Consider the following 17,148-nt stretch of genomic DNA (forward strand, 5'->3'; position numbering starts at 1 on the left):
TTAGCAAGTTAGATATTCTTGTCTATCATTTTCATGACAGGTTTGTTTGTCATGTTAGCAGATAGACTTGACTCAAGTCTCAATCCCGTGCCATCACCAGAAAACTATTGTTTCTGTGATGCTCTGCATTCCCCAGCCTGTGCCGCATTCTCGGGACGCACATTTTGACGGTGAGCGCGCACTGTACGACTTGTTTGCTAGTGGCGCGATATGCTTGGGGACCTCTGACACGCGAACGGGACTTGAATCAAGTCTAAGTAGCAGACCGGTAGTTGGACTTCCTGGTTTGAAAGACAACACGTGGTTGGATCTCAGTATTTTGAATAAAACGTCCGGTTATTCTAAAAGGTAATCATTACTTCAGACGTGCGATCCCGTGCCAGAAAGATGCTTCACGCGTGCAAGATGACGTTGCTCTGTTATATTCTGGTCGTTGCTGTAGCAATTAAAAGTGAGTGTTTAGTTGAGTTTAGTGTATTAGTTTGTTATTACCTTTGGGAATGTGTCAACTTTCCAGTGTTTTAACATTTGTGCCCAATTTCGTAGAGCTGATCAAGCCTAAAATAGTGCTTAAACATGTAGACATGGGTTTAATCCACTAGGAGCCTGGTCGACAGGTCAGAATGCACCACACCTCCCAACTTTTTACGAATCAATTATTTTGAAGTGCCTTGCTCAAGGGCACAAGTGTCATGACCGGACGTCAACTGATGCGGCTGACAACACCAAAAATACATTCTTCGTCATCACAGAGTCTCGAAGACACATCATTATTTCAAGTGCTAAACATGAAATGTCATACAAACAAACCATGTACATGTACATGGCACTGCAAAAACAAGGGTGGTCAACTTAACACCATAGGTGTTGACGCCTTATGGATACAAAAAAAAAAAAACAATAAAAGGTTACTGCGCAGTGTAGGGTGTTAAAAACAACAGTTTTCTACCAAAATACGCACATTGGTGGTATTTTACCACTCTATGATGTTTTTTTTTATTCCCTCCTCGTTATTTTTGTGTGACAACACCCATTGGCGGCAATCTAACACCCAAGTTGGTGCAGTGTGAGTGCAGCACTACACCATTAGAACGAGGGGATGAGGGTTGCAACAATGCTAGCTATGAATCATACGGGATGTCGTGACGATGAGTCAACTGAAAATACATGTCTACACTACAGTACACAACGACACCAATGTACTTCCTAGAATTTGGAACGACTTTGTTTTACTCGCCAAATCACCAGACGCTATCTTGTGGTATGGTGCATGGGCACATCACTGCAGCTGCATTATTTGGTATAGGTAAATTTGTTTGAATGCACCCAATCCAAACCGTGAACTTTTTAGTGTCAGCCATACTTCCAAAATGCTAACGGAATAGTTTTGTGCAGTGATATAAGCCGCTAGAAAGAGCGAGCTCGCAAAAAATAAGGAAACTGAACTCCGTTCTTGCACACGGGGTAGGGTGTGAAAGAGCTTGACGCACGCCGTGTAAATGGACGCCAGCCCCCCGTCAACTTCGTGCCGACCGGCAGTAATCAAAGCGTCAATATTATCATCTGTACTGGTCATTTCATTGATGATATCGCTTTACTTCACCGGTGTATTTTATGATCGAGCTGAAGGTAGCGTAAGTCCTGCTATTATTCGTAAAGGTATGGTTCAGAATGCCGCCTATAGTACAACGACTATACGGGTTTCTTTATTTCATCAAGAACTATCCTTTTCTGTATATGTATTCTTATTAATTGTATAGTGTGTACAGTCTGCTCTCTTTTAAAGCCAGTGGACACTATTGGTAAACTGTCAAAAACTAGCCTTCACAGTTGGTGTATCTCAACATATGCATAAAATAACAAACCTGTGAGAATTTGAGCTCAATCGGTCATCGAAAAAACACCCTTTTCACACGAAGTTGTGTGCATTTAGATGGTTGATTTCGAGACCTCAAGTTCTAAATCTGAGGTCTCGAAATCAAATTCGTTGGAAAATTACTTCTTTCTCGAAAACTATGGCACTTCAGAGGGTGCCGTTTCTCACAATGTTTTATACTATCAACCTCTTCCTATTACTCGTTACCAAGTAAGGTTTTATGCTAATAATTATTTTGAGTAATTACCAATAGTGTCCACTGCCTTGAAAAGTATAAAGAATAATTGTAGTAAGAGGTTCTGCTCGTTGGGATTTTACATGTTCGTGTTCTTTCCTGTCTCTGCTTTCTGTCGTAGGCGCAACTGCAGCCGTTAGCTGTCTCGGACGATGCGGTGATAAGGAGAGCAGCGCGTACAGCTGCCAGTGCAATTCGGCCTGCCTGAAATTCAACGACTGCTGCAACGACTATAATCGGTACTGCGTAGAGGGTAAAGTGTGGTCACATGATCTTTTTTGTTTTTACTCATCTAAAATGTATAGCCATGTCCCTTGCTACTAAATTTACAACATTGGGTTATTTATTTTTTATCACCGTGCGTGACTAATTTTGCCAGGTTTAACACGGCAAAGTAAAAAAACAAAAAAAACAAAAAAAAACTCCAACCCTTCTAGATGAGAGTGCTGACTGGTAACTACCAGTCAGTAACCAAATGCACAACTGATATACAAAACTTTGTTAGTTTTTCCCCTTTTCTTTGGAGGGGGGGGGGTCAACTTTGGTGGCCCAACATCCTCGACGTTGCCCGATGGAAAAATACAACGACAACGCAACGTCACTTGTCAATAGTTGCCCAACAAAACAATAACTACGTTTACCAACCTTGGACCGACGTAATGTTAGCTGGGATTGCTTATAGGGCTACGCCCTTTTTCCCGTTCAACTTTTGTGTCGTTCATCGTCCATCGTCCTCCATTTGGCTTTCTGCCCGACAATGTCCCAGAGGTTGTTTGTATAGATGGATTGCACATAGTGTCATCGTCCGCCATCTTTGATGTAAAACTATAGAATGGTGCACGCGTGTGTTTAGTGCGAACTCTCAGCCAATGATAGCCTTTCTGTGTTGTGCACGTTTCATCAAAGATGGTGGTCAATGACGTCATGTCAAAACCATCTATTTTCTTTGCCTCGTGATTTAACATTATTGTATACTTTGTTTTTACCCTTATACACCGGATTGTATTCACATGCTTGTGTTCCTTCAAACACACATAGTGTATTTACCCTGTCTAGTCTTCCGCTCCAGGATCTTGTCTCAATCGATGTGACGATACCGACATTCGCTATCCATGTACTTGCGATTCTCAGTGTGGATCGTGGCCGGTAGCAGGCTGCTGTTCAGACCACGACGCCCGATGTAAGATTGTGGTGACCACAACTGCACCAGGTAGCTATATACTATACTTATTTTGTAGGTGTTCAGTCAACAGCCCAAACAACTCAAAGAATTCCTACCTCCTAGGTAATGTCATGGAGGAAAATGGTCATTGTTCGGCTTTGACCTACATGAGGGATTCTCACAATCAGTAAATCATTGGAAAAGCCATCGGAAAAAAAAATTCGTGGATGCTTCACAGACACATGACCCCATTTTGACCTTGTCTTCTGGTTCAAATCGGAAGAATGCAAAAGATCATGTATAAAGAATTACGTCTAAAGAATTACCCAAGTGTAGTGTCACGCTCAAGTGCTCATCCTTGAGCGCGGTACGCATACCTTCGTGTATGGTCTGCGTTCAAGGCGTTTTCAAAATACATTGCACATTTCGATTCATAAGTTCACATTTCCTCAACCGCACAAGCTAATAGGACAATACATCATGTACCGGAAGTGCTGGTAAAATGCTTTGGAAGGATAATTTAATGGATTTTAGGTTGAAATGTACACCTTTTGATGCAAAGACAATGCAAAGAAGCGGTTGTATACAAAACAAATTAGTTTGATTGGACATTCACATATTAGGCCCTATGTTTTTACAGCGAATGCCCAATATCCAATATTAAACTTGATTGTATGTTTTAAACTTTCAAAACTTTCCTCTTATAATAATACAGGCTCGTGTACCGGACGATGTGGTCAGATTCCTGACTCGACCCAGCCATGCCAATGTAACTCTAAATGCTCCAAGTTCGGGGACTGTTGCAGCGACTACGCAAGTCTATGTAATGACAATGATAACACAAATACAATTTTCAGTAATTTCATTACTAAAAAAATATTTTCATTTTGTTTTCAGACAACTTGGAAAGAATGCTTGTTTAGTATGCGTCACTGGAATTTTGAATTTCAGTTGTTGTTATCGCAAATCCCAGTCAACTTCTTTGTGACTTATACCTTGTTTTATGTATTACACTTTTTACAGTTTTCCATTCCAGATGTATCTATTTATATAATTAATGTTTTTAAGAGCTTTATCCTTTTCGTATAAATTATTTGTAATTTTGTATTGTAATGTGAATTGCCAAATAAATAAATAATGCTAATAATGTAGAAAGGTTCAAAATACTATTTTGTTTAACTTTTGATATCTTTTCAGGTGGTGCCCCAGCCCCTCCACCAACGTCTGCCCCAGTCCCTGTGGACATATCTGCGTTTGCCAGCGCCATCTGGGCCGATGATGTCAACCGACTGACCATAGGTAGCGATCTCGTGATGAACACTGGCAATTACATCAGTGACTCGTATTTGCATCAGGACGTCTCCTACAACAGGTTTTTATATTTGACAATGACCTCCCCGAGCTCCCCTCACTCCAACACCATAAGTAAAATCCTTGCCCCCTATTCCAACAAGACCTCTGAAATCACAAATAGACCCAATTCTTAATACAGATCATTTGTTTTGTGATAGCTTCAACCCCGTCCACTCCAAGTCAGTGCATCAAGTTATCGTGCGGGTCCAGTGGTAAGAACACATGACTTGCAATCACAAGGTTGTGGGATCGAATCCTACCAAGCTAACCGCTGGTTTCAAAATGGCTAGAATAAATATTGTCGTCTATAGTACTGGGTCACAATTTCTTGAGTTGTGCAATTCATAATCATCGACGTAAAATCAAATGGGTAAGAGAGATGTTTAATCCCCTATGAATCCAGTCTTCATCATGACAAAAAGTTTTACATCACATTATTGCAGGATGGTTCAAAATAATAAGCTGTGCCGTTTATTAGAGTGCCTTTTCAAGAGGTTGCAAAGCGCTCTGTGTCCAACACCATGCCAACAAATCTAAAACAAAGATACCCTCTCCCTCTACAGATTGTTTTCCTCAGTTAACGCTCAAATGCTTCAAAGACCGACGTACAAGGCCCTCATAAAGCTCTTCAACAACTACATCACCACACAAGGACAGACTGAGACCAAGACGTCAACAGAGTCGGCCGAAGAGGACGAGTTCATAAATGCGATATTCAACACTGTGATCATGCAGCGGGCGTACCAGTTTGTCAAAGCCAAGAGTAAGAGTCTAAAGGTTTTCCCGGTCGGTATCAGCTAAAGTTCATTCAAAAAACATGTACACGTCATATTCAAATTCAACACTGATCATGTAGTGGTCACGCAGCGGGCGTACCAGTTTGTCAAAGCCAAGAGTAAGGGTTTAAAGGTTTTCCCGGTCGGTATCAGCTAAAGTTCATTCAAAAACATTTCCACGTCGTATTCAAATTCAACACTGTGATCATGTAGTGGTCACGCAGCGGGCGTACCAGTTTGTCAAAGCCAAGAGTAAGGGTCTAAAGGTTTTCCCGGTCGGTATCAGCTAAAGTTCATTCAAAAACATTTCCACGTCGTATTCAAATTCAACACTGTGATCATGCAGCGGGCGTATACCAGTTTGTCAAAGCCAAGAGTAAGGGTTTTTATTATATAGGTTTTCCAGGCCGATATCAGAACATTCTAAAACATCTACACGTGATATTCAAATTCAAGCGCTTTCCCCTACTATAATGCAGTCAATTGATTTTCCCTGCACACGTGAAAACCATGGATGGTTTCAACCATCCGCCAATTCATCTGACCATCCTTTGCCTCCATAACTGTACTCTGCTTGGTTCTTTGCCACTCCATTGTAAACTATTGACTTTGATTGACAAATATTTTCCCGCCTTTTGGTTGATACCTTCCCCTAATAATATGTGCGCTTGGTTATGCATCTACACTGCAAAAACTGGGGTGTTAATTTCACCAACGATATAGTAATGTGGATAAAATAACACCATGTTGGTGTTGTCACATAATATATACCATGCAGGAAGACGCAATTTAACACCCCAGTTTTTTGTAGTAAACCATGGTTGGATCGAAAGCTAAACGGTCACATTTTGTTCGTTAGTTGTGACGTTGTTTGTCTGTTCGTTGCCTTATAGCTTTACTTGGACTACTTGTTTTACATATAAATATATGAAGGCTTATAGGTGTAGTGAGGAACATTCAATTGAAAATTACATATATTTTTTTTTTATGTACAGACTATTATTCAGGGAGTCTCAGCCAATACAAGACGTTCATTCGAGGACTTCTCTTCACGCACTACTCTCGTAAAGCCACACGAGACTCCTCGGGATTTGAACACGTGTTCGTTGGCGAGTTCTCAGATAGCTCCACGATATCTGGCTTTCATAACTGGGTCCGTATGTACCTTTTGGAAGACCAGGGGCATGCTAACTACTACGGATACATCAAACAAAAACAGGTAGATAGATTTTGAGGCATTGGGGATGGTGAGGTATCAATTTGCGGTAACACCATGTGTGTACGTGTATCTACTTGTCAGCCGTCGATTTCACAAAACTCTTCCTAACTTAAGACTAATCTTAGGACTTAGGACGAGTCTAAATCCTGCACTGTAGCAAGTAGACCTTAAGATTAGTCCTAAGTTAGGACGAGTTACTCGAGATAAGACGAGTTCTAACTCTTTGTGAAATCGATCCCTGAAGAGTTTGTTCTTTAGAGAACTGTCTTTTATTATTCTACTACCGCCGACGAGTAGATAATCAGATGTTCGGGAGACTTCTCAGATCTGAAAAGAACTGTCCCCCTTTTTTTATTAGACCTCCTTGATTTAATTACTACCCAGGCGGAAGGTACAGACAATTGGCTTGGACTACTATATTAGCGTATAGGATCGTAATTAACTGCACTATCGCGGAGTCAGTTCTTGTGTTGGTCTCAGTTTCAGCGCAAAATGTGACGTGTGTGATCCAGATGTTCAGATTACATTATTATCCCCAAAACGTCAGGGATCTCTATAAATAATTTTAATCTCATTGCAAAAAGATAAGATTATAATAACTGTGTCACGTACGCTCGTACCAGCCAAAGTGACATATTATTTGTGTGGGTCATAAACAAATTGTGGATCGGTCGATTGTTTTAGTCTATAATGTAGATAAGTACATTTTTTTATTAATTAAACTAAACATCTACAAATTTCATTGCAAAAGGTGGTGCGTGAAAAACAATGTGTGGTTAACTTTTCCGGTGTATTAAATCAATCAATCAATCAATCAATCAATCATTCAGTCAGTCAATCAATCAATCAATCAATCCAAAGATCAATTAGTATATCATTTGCGCTGCCAATCAACTATTCATCAATCATCCGATCCATAAACTTTCCCTGGCTTTCCTTTCCTACACAGCCCAATCTAATCAAATACCAGTTCAAGTGGTCGAACCGTGTCAAGCCAGTCACGTCCACAATGTACGGAGTCAGCCCCGAGTTTGAAATTGCACTCTTCTCGACTTGCTTCCTGAAGTCTCCAAACTCACTCTGCAGACTCAAGATCAATGGACAGACTGCAAATGTACAGACATACGACTACAAGGGAGCGCAAGTATTTGGATCAGCATACTTTACATCTTAAAGGTGACACACAGACAACTAGACAGTAAGTTTTTGTTAATAATACAAAAACAGGGTGTCCGTGAGTGATGTCATCAAACTATTATTAGACGAGTTGGTGTTAACATTTTACCATCAATCCAATGTCTGGTTCAGGAGTTAGTTTTACATTTTCCCCATTATAAAAAATTAACTTCCCGTGTAAATTGGAGGTCCAGGTCAAATGGATTCACAATTTGTGCAGCGTTTGTTCACTTTTGCAAAAACCATTACAATGATGTATAAATTAAATGAAAAACAAAAAGAAAATTACGGAAATCGGGGAAAATTTCTAAGGTTTCATTTCATTAAATTTTATTGTTACAATAATAATGTCACATTTATCTGGTTTGAAGAAACAAAAGAACCCTCAACAACAACAAAAGTGCTTTGCACTGAGCGTCCATGACAAAACAGCCTAACTAAAAAGAAATTTGGTTTCTTATGATAAGATGATTAATTTTGTTGGTAAATTGAGGGCGTTTTTTCCCCATTTCAAGACTAAAATCTTCTAAGGCATAAGCCCTACTATGTATGTATGTGAACATAACCGTCCTATCTCGGCCTGAAAACTCATTACACGAAGTGCTCCCTAACAGGATTCGAACCAGGGGTGGATTTCACAAAGGTAGTCTTAACTTAGGACTAGTCCTAGGCAATGCTTAGACATAGGACCAGTCCTAAGTTAGGATGAGTTACTGGTCCTAGCTTAGGACCGGTCCTATCTCTTAGCATTACCTATGATTAGTCCCAAGTTAGGACTACCTTTGTGAAATCCACCACAGGGTCCTAGAGGTGGCAAATGAGGAAAGATACCAGTATGCCAACCCTACTGCCCTGTGACCACGTTTCCTGCATAGTGACCACAGAAATGTCCACATAATAATAACAATAATATCGAAGTCTTATATAGCGCACGTATCAACCAACAAGGTACTCAAGGCGCTTAGTATATACACTTTATACAGATGCTGTGGCAAATTCAGAAGCCTCAGCAAGGAACACCGGGGCGAACCTCTTCTCTTTTCGATAAGTGCACTGGGTTCTTTTACATGCGCTACACAACACGTGGGACCAACAGCTTTCAGGCCTGATACTTCACGGAGGCAACGAAGGCGATTGCCTCCGTGTCCCCTGGTCATTGCCTTGGTGCCCTTGAAATGCTCCAGTACTAATTTGCAATTTCATCATTGGGTGCCCTTTACCAAGACAAAAATGCCTTGGTACCCTTGCCCTTTCATAAACGAAGCATACAGCCCTGAGCTTTATGTCCTATCCGAAGGACAGAGCAATGGTTAAGTGTCTCGCTTAAGGATTCGAACCGACACTCTGCTGATTAGAAACACCAGAGTGCTCCAAACCGCTCGGCAACGACACTTCCACATCATAAACTGAAGTTCCGTAAGGGAAGTTACTGTTCCGTTGTCAAATCAGTTGAATGTTGATAGTCAAGCACTTTCACATCTCAAAGAATTGCAGCTACTTGATTGGCCTTTTGGAGTTGTATACTGTTATCCCATTAACACCAGCAGATGCCCTACAATATTTCATAAGCAAAGCTCCCTCGGACAATTTCTCTGTTACCAAATCCCTGCAGAGAGGAAAAAATAACCCCAAAAGATTAATTAATATGAAGAGCAGGTACAACATCAGTTGAAGTTACTGGGAAATTTCTTTGTTTACAATTAAATTAATACTTCATCTATCTTGTAGAAACTTGGATTTGGAAATTTCCATGGTGGACACAATCAAGTGAGGTTTGCGGAGACACCATGTAACCAACTCTCTCTTTGTGCTTGTGGAGAACTGTGTACAAACTTCTTCTAAAAGCGCCCTCTTTTGACAAATCCTCCTTCAGCTTATGCTAATTTCCCATCATGGGGGACAGGATCTCCTGGGGGAAGGGGGAGATTTCCCTGTGACACTCGCGGTTCACAACGACCGAGTTGTTAACCATCACTTCTCCTCAGAACAGCCACAGTTCTTAATAAAGGGAGTTATTTAACATGGTGTCTCCCAAAATTTTACAAACAGTAACAGTAGAGATGGCTCAAAAAAAGTTAAAAAACAAAATACATAAATGATTAAATAAAATAAAAAAGAAAAGAAAAAATGTGTTTCTGTTTCATTGTACGTGGTTCTGTTTTCATGTAGCCTTTGAGAAAGACACTTAAGGTTAGTAATGATTGAAATTTGTGTACAGATATTTAAGCCAACACTAACATGAGAATACAAACATTAGGCAAAGTTGAAATCTAGAAGCAAGTTGGTCAGTCGCACCACTTGCATAGCAGCTTGAAGTTTATTTTAATGCAAGATCGCCCCCCAAAAAAGACTAAAGGCCATTCTTGGCAAGGGGCTACAAAAAGAACACATTTAAGATGAAAATAACTCGGGGGAAGGATTGCAGGACGGAGGGAAACAAGCACCAAGCAAGGCGCTATGAGCAACGACTGTTGGATTAGCGCCTTATTAATTTAACGATCGATTGAAGGAGTTCCAATGCTGTAGAAGAACAAAGGCCCAGTCACACAGGCCCCGATAACGAGAACGAAAACAAGAATGATAAAATGCACGCCCTCAGTTGATTGAATTGCTCCACGCAGACGACGCCCATGCTGAGGGCGTGCATTTTTATTGATCTCGTTCTCATTATCGGGGCCTGTGTGACCGAGCCTTAGAGGTATCGGAAAGGTTCTTCGTTTTACATCCCAGCAAAGCTTACTAGGAGTATGCTTTATATGGGTTGGAACAACATTTTTCTGAAGTAGGAAAAAATGCTGTGCTCTAACAAAACAAATTCTTACCCAATGTACGGATGAATTTCCTCCTGTGTCCATCTTTCCCTGGTCTTAAACAGGAAGTTGAACCTGGTAAGCGGGAATGAATACAAACATACAAATTCAAGTTTAGGCAGAAATTCAAATCAATTAAATTCCAGTTCAATGTTTTTTGTCCATAAAATAGAAATTTGCTTTGTCGGACATGCTTATAACTAACAGTAAAAATGTTTGTTGAAAATTACAGAAATACAAATTATACTGAAGAACAACAATATCTAAAACTAATAAAATCATGTCTATGTTCCCTTTAAGAAGCTTTATGAAACAAAATATGTCTTATCCATCTCTCTTACCTGTCTGCCTCGTGTTCCGGTGTTGACGAGAGTGGAAAATGAAAGATAACCTCTGGCTTGCTGGACTTGTCGATCAAGGCAACCCCCTGCAGTAACATCAACATCCAAAATGTGATTTAAAAATACTCAGAAAAGCCTTTGGATGCTGTTTTGGATGGTTTATTTTCAGGGAATTGTTTCGCAGAATCAGGTAAAGATTTGGCAGCTGTTTCTCACTCCGTTGAAGAGGGCTTTGAAACACAGTGTATGAGGGCGCTATGCAAGTATTGTGTTATCATTACCATCTCACCTGTAACTGATGCATCCCGGTTGTCATTCCTTCTGGTACGCTCTGTTGCCACGACAACAAAAATTCAGCAAAATTAAACTGAAACAAAAATGCAAATGAACACAGATATAATGATTCAAGTCGTCAAATTCAACTTAATTTTTTTTTTACAAGGATGTTCTTCAGTTTATAGGCAGTGTTCCCACTGCCCATTCAAACGTGATGGGGCCAACCTCCCTACTTCGGGCGTGATATTGGGTCCTTAAAAAAAAGTAGGAATATCTTATTGATTAAAGGACATGGTGTAGGCTTCAATAAACATTTTTTGAAAACCTGTTAGTGGTCAATATGAATGATTGTAATGTTTTTGAAGACCGAAGAAACATTTTCCTTTCAACAATTTTCTCCTACCTTTTCAGCTGGTCTGAGAAGCATCTCTGCAAAAAGCTGGCAAACTGTGTCCTCATTAAGACAGTAAAATACCTCGTCCTCTGAGAACAAAAAACAAGAATAATATAGTGAGTTGCTGTTTATGGCAGTGTTCTCCGTTATAACAATGGTTCGCTGGTCACGGGCAAGTTAAAACACCAAAGGACCCGACAGTCCAAAACAAAACTCTCTCCAACATATCATACATGGTAGGCCTTTATGGCAGAGGGTGCCCTCCAACAAAAACTGCTTGTACTTTAAAGACCCTGGACACTATTGGTAATTGTCAAAGACCAGTCTTCTCACTTGGTGTGTCTCAACATATGCATAAAATAACAAACCTGTGAAAATTTGAGCTTGAGCTCAAATTGAGTAATTAGTCGCTTTCAGATGCTTGATTTCGAGACCTCAAATTCTAAATCTGAGGTCACAAAATCAAATTGGCTGGAAATAACTTCTTTCTCGAAAACTACGTCACTTCAACCTCTCCCCATTACTCGTTACCAAGTAAGCTTTTATGCTAATAATTATTTTGAGTAATTATCAATAGTGTCCACTGCCTTTAACATATCCTCTTGTACAGAAGTAATCAATCCTCACAAAAACATACAGATAATTCCCGAGATTCCCAGAACACTCGGAAGACACAATATTGAGCACCAAAAGCTCTCTAAAGCCCGGTTCATACTTCCTGCGAATGCGAATGCGAGGCGAATTTGGGGTGAATTTGACGTCACAACTATCCTTTCGCAGTGATATTCGCAAGTGAATAGCCAGAGCTGAACTGCTGTGAATATCTGTTGAGAATTTTATGTCAACATTCGCTTCGCATTCGCAGGAAGTATGAACTGGGCTTAAGTGGTTCGGCCAGCTAGTTCAGTGTTCAGAAGCATCACTTTACAAAAAACTATAAATGAAATATGGACAAGTTAAAATAAGTGGCGGACTAATGAAATGACTTCTCCAATTGGCTATACTGAAAGCATTAGGAGCATACCCCTGTTAACAAACAAACAAACTCTGCTTTTCTTCAAACTAAAACTAAACATACCTTCATCGTCCTCGCGTCTTTCAAGTCTGTCTGCAAAGCAGTCCAAGCAGTGCTCTAAAATAGCTCTGAAATTAAACATTAGACAATGGTTTAAATTTTCAATATTGTGCTGAGGAAAACACATTTACTGTAGCAGGATTTGAACCTATCGACGTTAAGTGGATGGGCCACAGGCATGATATTTGGTTCTTGCAAAAAAAGTAGGAACATAATCTTGAGTTGAAGAGCTGACCTACATCACAACATGGTGAAAGCTTTAAAGACACTGGACACTATTGGTAATTGCCATAGACCAGTCTTCTCACTTGGTGTATCTCAACATATGCATAAATAACAAACCTGTGGAAATTTGAGCTTGATTGGTCGTCGGAGTTGCGAGATAACTATGAAAGGAAAAAACACCCTTGTCACACGAAGTTGTGTGGTTTCAGATGCTTGATTTCGAGACCTAAAATTCTAAACTTGAGGTCTCGTAATCAAATTCTTGGAAAATTACTTCTTTCTTGAAAACTACGTCACTTCAGAGGGAGCCGTTTCTCACAATGTTTAATACTATCAACCTCTCCCAATTACTCATTACCAAGTAAGGTTTTATGCTAACAATTATTTTGAGTAATTACCAAAAGTGTCCACTGCCTTTAACATTCTTTTCAGGCTATTTCATCATACTTTTTCTAATTTTTCAAAAGGTAAACAAATTGGAAATCAGACTAGAGTAGGAAGAATACCATGCCTATTCACTGTGCCAGATACTGGCCCATTTTAAATAACCAATACAAGGGGTATGATAAAAAGTCCTTATTTAGCACATTTTACAATAACCGTATCAATGAGCTTTAGTGCCCTGCCGTCGATTTCACAACAGTGGTTGATACCCGTGGTTGATAAAGACGCACGCACGGGACTTTGGTGATTAATAGACGTGATTCGATGATTGGATTAACCTGGATATTTAGGAATTATTTGAGGAATTTACGTGATTAGTTCAGATTTGGACTTGTAAAATGGCGATTGGTATGATCATGGAAACATTGGAGATTTTGATTCAATAGAGGGCGCTATAACAAAAACTGTCCTGATGCGGAGACTTTCTAAAAACTAACCTTGGCTCAAGGTTCTCTAGTGTATTTAACGTCTCCCTCAGAGGGATCTTATGGAATGTCCATGAGTTCTCCTCAATGAGCGACAAAATATGACTCAGTACTTGGCACTCATAGTCGAAATGTAACATTCTCCAGAAACCTAAGAGAAAAGGGGAAAAATAATTGAACGAAAATATTTTTGACTACCCTGAGATGAGTAATACGAAAATAGGCAGAGGACATTTCCCCGTTAAGTCTCTATTGACCCCCTGCACGCGCGTCACACGCAGCAAATGAGGTTAGGTTTACGTCTATTAACGCCGCGTCGCCTAAAATGTGCACTTCACTGCATAACGCACAGCCTAGGATTATATATAAAATAACAAGGTGAATACGCCCACCAGTATGGCGCATTCAAGGGGTTTGCTGATGATGATGTCAGGTGAAATGGGTCAATACAACCAGTAACGAGTTGGGTGTGTCTGTGAACGGGACGAACTTGCTACAAACAGACCCAGTCTGTGTGTACACCATAAAGTTCTGGAGCACCATTCCGATCAAACCCATACTGGCCCCTCCATGAAGTTTGTAACAGACCTTAAAAAGTTGCGTCCACTCCGTTTGCATAAAGTTTCAGTCCAATCCAACAGATTGTAGTGAGACTGAGTTCGTTGTGATGGGGGCTTTACCAAAAGAAAATTGCTGTGCCCCTTTCACGAAACTCAAGGCCTGAGAAAAACCCTAGATCATTTGACATACCGTTGATGCAACAAGCTCTCAGCTTCCTCAGTTCTTCCCTGGTTTCTGTCTCGCTCGCTTGCACTGTGTCTAAGATGTGATCCATGGTGTACCTGTTCCCCTCGGCGTCTTCCTCGTACATCTCCCCGTTGTATGGACACTCCTCAAGAAGCGTGCGCAGTTTCCGAAGCCGGGGGATCATCTTCTTGACCTCATAGTAGGACTTGGCTACTCCTGTCACCTGGAAAAGTTTTATAAGAAGTTTAAAAAAAAACTGAAGCTACACTGTTGGATTAATGTCTGCCAAGTAATAATACTAGGCTCTTACATTATTTTATCACACCCCTGGGGTGTACAACAGTGCTCAGTATTTTCTCCTGCAAGGCATGTGGAGTTATTTTTTTGAAGTATGAGACCAAGATGCTGCCGGTCAAACCGGAGAGACCGGGGTGAACTCCTTCTCCTTTACATTAAGTGCACTGGGTTTTTTTTATGGGCATTACAAAACACACTCGACCTACGGCTTTACGTCCCGTCCGAAGGAAGCAGCAACAATGGTTTTAGTGTCCTGCTTGTGTCACGACCAGAATTCGAACCCACACTCTGCTGATCAGAACCACCCGAGCTCGAGTTCAGTGTTCTTGTTCGCTCAGCCACGATAGGCCAATATGGGGGTGAGACTACCTCCTGACGAAAATATCTGAAACTAGGATCGAATTTGTAGGCGGTTCGCTGAAATGATGGCCTTCCAATTTTACCACTTGAGTTAAAGTTATTTGTTACAATAATTTATATCTCACATATCTGTTGATGATTTGTTTCTTTCCGTCTTCAAAACTTTCCGGTGTGGAGCAGTCAGGGAGCATTAGTAGAGTATTTGATGTTTCCGCTTCCTTAATGTCATATGTCTTGTCATCTAGACACAGGACTGCACTGTCAGATTTCTCACCACGAATGATGATACTGTATTAAAAGAAATTAAAAAACGCAGTGCTGAAATTAGAAAATTGTTGGCGGCCAAGACCCCTCCGTGGCATCTGTGTGTTTCCATGCCCGGTGCCATTACAAAAGTATAATCCTACTAGATATTTAAAGGCAGTGGACACTATTGGTAACTACTCAAAATAATTATTAGCATAAAACCTTACTTGATAACGAGTAATGGGAAGAGGTTGATGGTTTAAAACATTGTGAGAAACGGCTCAGTTTTCGAGAAGTAGCTTTCCACGAATTTGAGGTCACACAATCAAGCATCTGAAAGCACACAACTTTGTGTGACCAGGGTGTTTTTTCTTCCATTATTATCTTGCAACTTTGACGACCAATTGAGCTCAAGTTTCCACAGGTTATTTTGTGCATATGTTGAGACACCAAGTGAGAAGACTGGTCTTTGACAATTACCCATAGCATCCAGTGTCTTTAAAGAACTGTCATTCCCGATCCACCCACAGCTTACCTCTTTCCTTCTTCGAGGGATTTGAGGACGGAGTGTTCTACTTCCATGAGAACCATGTCGGCCGCATTGAGATCCGATCCGAAATACAGACATTGACATTTCGGTGATAAGTCTGACAAGTCGAGTTTGGCTAATTCTGCTATGGTATGAACCTGTTCAAGAGTTCTGCAATATGGATGAAAGCAACAGGTATTACAAAGGGATCAAATTGAAATTGCAAAGAAATAAAACACCCTAATAATATTACAATCATTACAATCAAAGTGATTTTCGGTAATCAGTTGTATCACCCTTTTTCATCATGTCCTCAGCTTTCTTGAAACCATCTCAACTCCTTCCTTGGGAGTATGCAGCACCGGCAGGCGGCAGCCACTAGGGGATGTCGTGGCCGAGTGGTGAAAAGAGCATCGGACTCAAGCGCTGGTGTTTCTGATCAGAAGAGTGTGGGTACGAGTCCAAGTCATGATACTTGAGCATGACACTCAGTACTTAGAAAGATACTTTACAATAATCGCTTTACCCTTCAGATGGGACCTCCCCTACTCCTAGAACTATTTTGGTTTTGTTCCGCTATCATCTCCTGTTCGGGAGACGATAGCGGAACGAAACCGAAATAGTTCTAGGAGTAGGACCCCCCCCCCCCCCCCCCCCCCCAAACAACAACATCCCATCATGCCCATGTCATGAGTTGATAGCCAACATCTTTAGTTATTATGAATATTTATATGGCCCCACATTTGTCAAACTAAATATCACTCAGTATCTAGCACTGGTGTCATGCGACTCATGGTAGTGTACTGTTAGCAGTTAGTGTTACTAACACTGTGGTGTGTACTTCTTACTACAGCTGTAGCATAGATTGGGACTAAGCAGTTTTTTATATTTCAAATTCATTCTTGTGAAGTCCGCCATGTTCTTGTGTCACTTGTTTGTGACTTGTCTCTTTGCTGATGTGGTGTCCACGAATCGATGCAGAAAGCAACACCGGAAACCAAACCCTTATTGAATAGCTCTAACCACAAATTTCACATAAATGCTCAGTGTTTCAGTTATCGTATAATAAGTATCGTTAACGTTAAATTAAATACACAATGGAATAAGATTAGCCACATTTTTATTTTGATAAAATCACTCACCTGTTTCCCGCCATGTTTTTGTTATTGTTTCGATAGAGGG

At 40.5% G+C, this 17,148-nt stretch overlaps 2 protein-coding genes across 3 annotated transcripts; one reads left to right on the forward strand and one right to left on the reverse strand.

The window, feature by feature from the left end:
• The first annotated feature begins 331 nt into the window (after positions 1 to 331).
• Positions 332 to 7,801, forward strand: LOC139952572 (uridylate-specific endoribonuclease-like). Of its 2 annotated transcripts, none has more exons than XM_071951752.1 (8): positions 332 to 451; positions 2,233 to 2,364; positions 3,181 to 3,321; positions 3,989 to 4,096; positions 4,471 to 4,645; positions 5,190 to 5,389; positions 6,398 to 6,621; positions 7,571 to 7,801. In XM_071951752.1, the coding sequence occupies exons 1-8, from the start codon at positions 388 to 390 to the stop codon at positions 7,793 to 7,795; spliced, it is 1,269 nt and encodes a 422-aa protein (XP_071807853.1). In that variant the 5' UTR covers positions 332 to 387; the 3' UTR covers positions 7,796 to 7,801. The 2 variants fall into 2 exon arrangements, with proteins under 2 accessions (XP_071807853.1, XP_071807852.1); XM_071951751.1 differs by lacking the exon at positions 332 to 451 and adding an exon at positions 1,262 to 1,659.
• Positions 7,802 to 7,848: 47 nt separating this feature from the next.
• LOC139952573 (sister chromatid cohesion protein DCC1-like) lies at positions 7,849 to 17,129 on the reverse strand. Its single transcript, XM_071951753.1, has 11 exons — positions 17,109 to 17,129; positions 15,973 to 16,137; positions 15,317 to 15,479; positions 14,538 to 14,757; positions 13,800 to 13,938; positions 12,697 to 12,761; positions 11,628 to 11,707; positions 11,238 to 11,315; positions 10,949 to 11,034; positions 10,620 to 10,682; positions 7,849 to 9,403 (listed from the first exon to the last, which is right to left on the reverse strand). The coding sequence occupies exons 1-11, from the start codon at positions 17,120 to 17,122 to the stop codon at positions 9,292 to 9,294; spliced, it is 1,185 nt and encodes a 394-aa protein (XP_071807854.1). The 5' UTR covers positions 17,123 to 17,129; the 3' UTR covers positions 7,849 to 9,291.
• Positions 17,130 to 17,148: the final 19 nt, after the last annotated feature.

The sequence above is a fragment of the Asterias amurensis genome, chromosome 20 (genome assembly GCF_032118995.1).
Source record: "Asterias amurensis chromosome 20, ASM3211899v1".
In the NCBI taxonomy this organism is placed as follows: domain Eukaryota; kingdom Metazoa; phylum Echinodermata; class Asteroidea; order Forcipulatida; family Asteriidae; genus Asterias; species Asterias amurensis.